General features: G+C 40.7%; 1 protein-coding gene across 1 annotated transcript in view; it reads left to right on the forward strand.

Annotated features, from left to right (window-relative positions):
- The window catches only part of LOC107595391 (transient receptor potential cation channel subfamily M member 7-like), a 46,358-nt gene that overhangs the window by 13,630 nt on the left and 25,228 nt on the right, over positions 1 to 7,500 (forward strand). The window contains 9 exon segments of the mRNA XM_016285773.1: positions 1,612 to 1,691; positions 1,910 to 1,948; positions 2,039 to 2,237; positions 2,513 to 2,726; positions 3,051 to 3,175; positions 3,712 to 3,883; positions 5,007 to 5,181; positions 7,048 to 7,171; positions 7,312 to 7,384. Coding sequence (XP_016141259.1) covers positions 1,612 to 1,691; positions 1,910 to 1,948; positions 2,039 to 2,237; positions 2,513 to 2,726; positions 3,051 to 3,175; positions 3,712 to 3,883; positions 5,007 to 5,181; positions 7,048 to 7,171; positions 7,312 to 7,384 — 1,201 coding nt within the window.

A 7,500-nucleotide genomic window follows, 5' to 3' on the forward strand; every position in this document is an offset into this window, starting at 1 on the left:
TTGTGAAGGGTGTCAATGATTGTCTTCTGGACAACTGTCAGATCAGCAGTCTTCCCCATGATTGTGTAGCCTAGTGAACCAAACTGAGAGACCATTTTGAATGCTTAGGAAACCTTTGCAGGTGTTTTGAGTTGATTAGCTGATTGGCAAGTCACCATATTCTAATTTGTTGAGATAGTGAATTGGTGAGTTTTTGTTAAATGTGAGCCAAAATCATCACAATTAAAAGAACCAAAGACTTAAACTACTTCAGTCTGTGTGCATTGAATTTATTTAATACATGAGTTTCACAATTTGAGTTGAATTACTGAAATAAATGAACTTTTCCACGACATTCTAATTTATTGAGATGCACCTGTATAGTACCTGTCAAATGTTTGGACACACGAATGGGAAAGTGTCCAAACTTTTGACTGGTACTGTACTATAATATACACAAAGAATATCGGCCGATATATTGATATCTGCCTTTTTTTACTCCCTAATATCGGTTTCGGTATCGGCCCCCAAAAAATGGGGGCTCTAGTCATGACAAACCTAATTACTATTAGCTGATGTGAATCCCATGATTAAAGTGTTTAATATTTATATGGCCGTGTGTAAGATCTGATCTGATCTGCATCAAACACTGATGGCTGTGAGCAGCAGGTTGAGTTTCTCACAGGAATGTGGAGCTTATTCGGACCCCTGCGGACCCTTCGGCTGAAGCTCGACCCGTCCGTCGTTCATTCACACGACACACAATCCTCTGTTTGCTCTGAGTGTCTTCTGTGCCTTCTGAATTTTCACTCGGGTCTGTCCTGATGGCTCTCGGACTGCAGCGAACAACAGCGTTACATGCAAATAAATACATGTGACCAAACATATAACTGTGCATAGTTAGGACAGCAAAATAAATAGCAAATTAACTTTTAATGGGAGTAAACATTGTTGGTCAGTTGTCCAATCAATCTCTTCTGCTGTACAGCATTGTATTCTTCAGCCGGTATTCTCTTAGTAGCCTAATTTTGTTGGACCTGTGAAGTTCATGGCTATATATTGATTTTTAAGAACATTTGTTACCTTTGTTACCAGACTTTGCAATGGCCCATCTCACACCAAACACGCTGCGGCATTTAATTCAGCATCTGTATGATGAAAGACGTTTTTTTGATGTTTTAACATGTTTAATGTCTGTTTTTTCATCCTATTGGAAGTTCATCCTATCTGTTTAGTTGTGAACTTTTTTTATTTTTTTTATTTAGATCTTGTAATGTGTAATTCAGTTCATGTAGTCTGGTTAAAGTCCGCCTCTTTCTTACAATCCACTACATGCTCATTCAGATCTGCTTCCGTTTGAGAGCCACGCCCACATCTCAACGTCCAATCAACAACCGATGCATAGAACCAAGTCCCGCCCTGTGCTTTTCTTTTCAATAATTTGTTACGCTCCGATGAATGTCACAATCAGGAAGAAAAGATCTGATGCTGCTTCCGTTACGTCGAGACTTTACAGTTTTTGGTCATCATCATTATTAGACTTAAATGCAATGTTTTCAGTGTGAAATGTCAGTCGGGGGGAGAGTCTGAAATGTGTTGCTGATTTATGTTAATCCTGTTTTTCTTCTGCAGTCCCAGAAGTCCTGGATCGAACACAGTTTCACCAAGAGGGAATGTGTCTATATACTGCCCGTGTCAAAAGACCCGCACAGGTACGTCACGCGCTTCACGTTGTTATTATTAAAGGCTCAGACTTTATTGTGTGTCATCCTGCAGCATTTGTGCTGCAAGTCCAAACATCGCCGATGGGACTGAATCAAGCTCGAGTGCAACCGCATGACTTCATTCAATTGAGTTCATTTCGCGTGTCATTATCATATGCATAGAAGTTCTGGTTTCTCTCTAATATGACTTTTGTTTGCTTTTGCAGATGCCTCCCAGGATGCCAAATCTGTCAGCAGCTCGTGCGGTGAGTGTCACGAATCATGATGTTTGACACAGTCGAGATGTTCAGATGGAGCGTGTGCTGATGTGTGTGTGTGTGTGTGTGTGTGTGTAGATGCTGCTGCGGGCGTCTGGTTCGGCAGCACGTGGGCTTCACCGCCACACTGGCAGTGAAATACTCAGACGTGCGTCTCACCGAGGGAGTGCTGTCCGATCTGGAGCAGTGGTCAGTGGAGAAGCACACGGAGGAGAGTCCCACTGACGCTTATGGAGTCATCAACTTCCAGGGAGGATCCCATTCATACAGAGCCAAGGTCTGAACACACACACACACAGAACACTCAGAATGATCACGTGTGCACTGCACTGTCACTCAGTGCAGTGTTCTGATTGGTCAGGGTTAATGATGTCACTCAGTGCAGTGTTCTGATTGGTCAGGGTTAATGATGTCACTCAGTGCAGTGTTCTGATTGGTCAGGGTTAATGATGTCACTCAGTGCAGTGTTCTGATTGGTCAGGGTTAATGATGTCACTCAGTGCAGTGTTCTGATTGGTCAGGGTTAATGATGTCCTGCTCTGCTCTCTGCAGTATGTGCGTCTCTCCTATGACTCCCGTCCGGAGGCCATCCTGAGGCTCATGCTGAAGGAATGGCAGATGGAGCTGCCAAAGATCGTCATCAGCGTTCACGGGGGAATCCAGAACTTCGACCTGCATCCGCGGATCAAACAGGTGGTGGGAAAAGGACTGATCAAAGCTGCTGTCACCACCGGGGCCTGGATCCTGACCGGAGGGGTCAACACAGGTCACACACTCATTACTAGTGCATCATGGGTACAGATGGGCGGCACCAGACTCTCTACCTGCTGTACAGACGGCAGACTCAGCAAATATGTGTGTGTGTGATTTCACAGCGGCAGTTACAGGATTAACTTGATTATCATAATGACAGTCATTTGAGTTTAAAGATCAGGTCGATACACTTTATTAGTGTTTACACACTTGCAGTGCCTCTACACACACACACTCGCTGCTGAACACACACACACTTCTGTAGGGAGGTCACGACCCCTTGAGGGTCACGGTCACTGTAAACGGCTGACTGGGCGTTTTTCCACTGCGTTTCCAGGTGTGGCCAAACATGTGGGTGACGCTCTGAAGGAACATATGTCCAGATCGGCTCGGAAAATCTGTACGGTGGGAATCGCACCCTGGGGAGTGATCGAAAACAGGAACGACCTCATCGGAAGAGACGTGAGACTCATTTACACACACACACACACACACATTATGCGACCCATTTATGACCCTTTTTACACATGACCGTCACTGTGAATCTCACTGATAATAAATCAGCATATTATACTGATTTCTGAAGATCATGTGACACTGGAGACTGGAGTAATGATGCTGAAAATACAGCTGCGCATCACAGACATACATTACAGTTTAACAGAGATTCACATAGAAAACAGCTGTTTTAATTTGTAATGATGTTACTCAGTTATACAATTTTACTCTTTTTACTGTATTTTTGATCAAATATATGCAGCCTTAGTGAGCAGAAGAGACTTCTTTCACACACATTAAACAATATTAATGACCTTAAACTTCTGAACGGTAGTGTACAAACATCAATGATTGAAATATTGCAACAGTAATGCTGGACAGTATGAACAAAGTTCTGTACCTTAAATCAGAAATAAATTAGTGTTTCAAATCACAAAAAATATTTCGGAAGCGTCTGTATGAAAGCATAAAATCATTGTCTTGTTTGTGTGTGTGTTCAGGTTGTAGCGCCGTACCAAACCCTGCTGAATCCTCTCAGTAAACTCAACGTGCTGAACAACTTCCACTCTCATTTCGTCCTGGTGGATGATGGGACAGTCGGGAAATATGGAGCTGAAGTCAAACTCAGGAGAGAGCTGGAGAAACACATTAACCTTCAGAGAATCCACGCCCGTGAGACACACACGCACACACATACACACACGCGCACACTCACACACCTTTGAGTCCCAAACAATTGGTTGCAAGCATATATTATCCTGCAGTCGTTGTTATTCACACCAGCAGCGGTTCTTCATTCAGACTCTTTCTCATGTAAGAATTACATTAAAGTGATAAACTAAAAAAAAAACATCAATGCAAGATTTAAGTGATCAAAAAGTCACAAATGTAATTTTAATACGTAAATTATAAATATATATATGAAACCTACCTGCAAAGCTACAGTGCTGTTAAAAGTTTTAGGCACTTCGTGTAAAAATGCTGTAAGATGAGGATGCTGTCATAAATATATTTTCTTTATCAGTTAACTTCTATTAACTACATTAAACCAACATTTGGTGTGAGCATCTTTGTGTTTAAAGCAGCTTTTGCCCTCGGTGCACTTGAGCAGAGTTTCTCAGGAGCTTTGCAGGAGGTTTCTTGAAACGTCTCAGAGACACAGTTCTTCTGGATTGAGTCTGTCTCAGTTTGTTCTGTTTCTTCATGTAATCACAGACAGACTGATGATGTTCAGATCAGAGCTCTGTGTGCAGCACTAACATCTCAATGCATTATTACAGTTAATGGCTAAATGAATGTTTGGAAATGTAAACTAATGTTTCCTACTGACACACTACAGCAAAAGATAGAAATAACTGACTTAAAACCATTTTTAGCTGCTGGAAATACTAGTGTTCTAATCATTTTGGCCACCATTGTATGAATATATATATATATATATTGTGTGTGTACGCAGGCATTGGTCAGGGCGTCCCGGTCGTGGCACTGATCTTTGAAGGAGGTCCAAACGTGATCCTGACGGTGCTGGAGTATCTTCTCTTCATGTAATCACAGACAGACTGATGATGTTCAGATCAGAGCTCTGTGTGCAGCACTAACATCTCAATGCATTATTACAGTTAATGGCTAAATGAATGTTTGGAAATGTAAACTAATGTTTCCTACTGACACACTACAGCAAAAGATAGAAATAACTGACTTAAAACCATTTTTAGCTGCTGGAAATACTAGTGTTCTAATCATTTTGGCCACCATTGTATGAATATATATATATATATATTGTGTGTGTACGCAGGCATTGGTCAGGGCGTCCCGGTCGTGGCACTGATCTTTGAAGGAGGTCCAAACGTGATCCTGACGGTGCTGGAGTATCTTCAGGAGAGCCCGCCGGTGCCGGTGGTGGTGTGTGAGGGAACCGGACGCGCGGCTGATATACTGGCATACGTACACAAGCAGACTGAGCAGGACGGGTATACAAACACACACACACACACACACACAGGTTTGTTTTTATGGTTTATGGGGACTCTCCATAGGCGTAATGGTTTTTATACTGTACAGACCGTATATTCTATTGCCCTACACCAACCCTACCCCTAAACCTACCCCTCACAGGAGACTTTCTGCATTTTTAGATTTTCAAAAAAACTAATTCTGAATTATTTATAAGCCTTTTGAATTACGGGGACACTGAAAATGTCCTCATAAATCACCTTCTCGTTGTAATACCTGTCATACCCATGTTATTATACAAATTTGTGTCCTCATAAACCACATAAACATGCACACACACTCACTCACGCTCTCACACACACACACAAACACACAGAGACAGACGCGCGCGCACAGAGATTTTGATTAAAATACTGTTGTAAAATACAAAATAATACTGTGAAATATTATTGCAATTTAAAATAAAAGTTTTAAAAAAATATATACTTTAAAATATAATGTATTTCTGTGATGCGCAGCTGTATTTTCAGCATCATTCCTCCAGTCTTCAGTGTCACATGATCTTCAGAAATCAGTATAATATGCTGATTTATTATCAGAGCTGGAAACTGTTGTGCTGCTTCATATTTTTTTTGGAACCTGTGATACTTTTTCAGGATTCTTTGATAAATATAAAGTTAAAAAGAAGAGCATTTATTTAAAATAGAAATTCTGTGTTACAATATACACTATTCAGAAGTTTGTGGTCAGTCATTTTTTTCTTTTTTTTAAAGAAATTAATACTTTTATTCAGCAAGAATGTGTTAAATGGATAAAAAGTGATAGTAAATACTTATATTGTTTTGAAAATATTTATATTTTGAATAAATGCTGTTCTTTTAAACTTTTTATTCATCAAAGAATCAAAGAAAAAAGTATCACAGTTTAAAAAAATAAATGAATATGAAGCAGCACAACAGTTTCCAGCACTGATAATAAATCAGCATATTATACTGATTTCTGAAGATCATGTGACACTGAAGACTGGAGGAATGATGCTGAAAATACAGCTGCGCATCACAGAAATACATTACAGTTTAACAGAGATTCACATAGAAAACCAATATTAGAAATGGCAATGTTTCACAATATTACAGTTTTTTTCTGTATTTTTGATCAAATAAATACATCATTGATGAACAGAAGAGACACCATTAAAAAAACAAGGTCAATTATTTATTAGGTTTATAATATAGGCGTAACATAATATCAAAACAAACTGAAGCATTTGAACTGAGATCTGTAAGTTAAATATTTAAAAATCTATAGCTATCTAAACATCTCTATGAAGTACAGTTTGCACAATACACCTGTGTGACTGTAAATATCTCTTGAGTTTTGTTACCGTTCTGTGCTCATCATCAGCTATTTCCAGCACTTAATCAAGCCACTCTTCTTTAATACATGAAGAACTTTTATTTCACATGTCATTGCGTTTGCATTGGCTCTCGGTTTGAGCTATTTCGTCCGCTACCATTAAAATATTCAGTTTCTACAGCGACTCATCCGGCGCACATCATTCTCTTTCTATGAAACCTGTAAACCGCATTCACCGGTTCTAACTCTATAGCGATATCAACTGTATAGCGGTTTTCCCGAGCATTGCAATTCATTAGCTTTCGCAATTGGTTTCCCAACTCATTTATGCGTGTGCGCGGCACATTACTACTACATTATTTTTTTGCCTGCGCAGCTTAGAGGGAACATTGCTCGTATCCACTTATGTTTGTCAGTATGACAGCAGTCAGATGTTATTACTGTGATTTGTGTCATAAGAGCTCGATGTAGAATATAAGCTTTACATTCACACCTTGAGTCAAGACAAAACCTGTGTGTGTTTGTAGAGCGCTGCCTGATGGTGTTGAGGCCGACATCATTGCGACAATCAAGAAAACATTCAACTTCAGCCAGAGCGACGCACTGCATCTCTTCCAGACGCTGATGGAGTGCATGAAGAACAAAGAGCTGGTACACACACACACGCGCACTCTCTCTCACACACACGCACTCGCACTCAGTATTTGGTCCGTAAGCTGTGGTTTATGAGAGACACACGCACATGCTGCAGGTCCTCGTCAGTGTTTGACCCTCGTGTGTGTGTGTTTCAGATCACAGTGTTTCCTGTGGGCTCGGAGGACCATCAGGACATCGATGTGGCCATCCTGAAGGCTCTGCTCAAAGGTCAGTGGAACGACCCTCATCATCTCTGTGTGTATGTGAGTGTGTGTGTTTGACTGATGCAGGCGTTTCTGCTGCAAATGAACCGAATCAGACCATCATCTCCTGAACCTCCATCA

Source organism: Sinocyclocheilus grahami, unplaced genomic scaffold (genome assembly GCF_001515645.1).
Source record: "Sinocyclocheilus grahami isolate Dianchi unplaced genomic scaffold, SAMN03320097.WGS_v1.1 scaffold201.1, whole genome shotgun sequence".
NCBI lineage: Eukaryota > Metazoa > Chordata > Actinopteri > Cypriniformes > Cyprinidae > Sinocyclocheilus > Sinocyclocheilus grahami.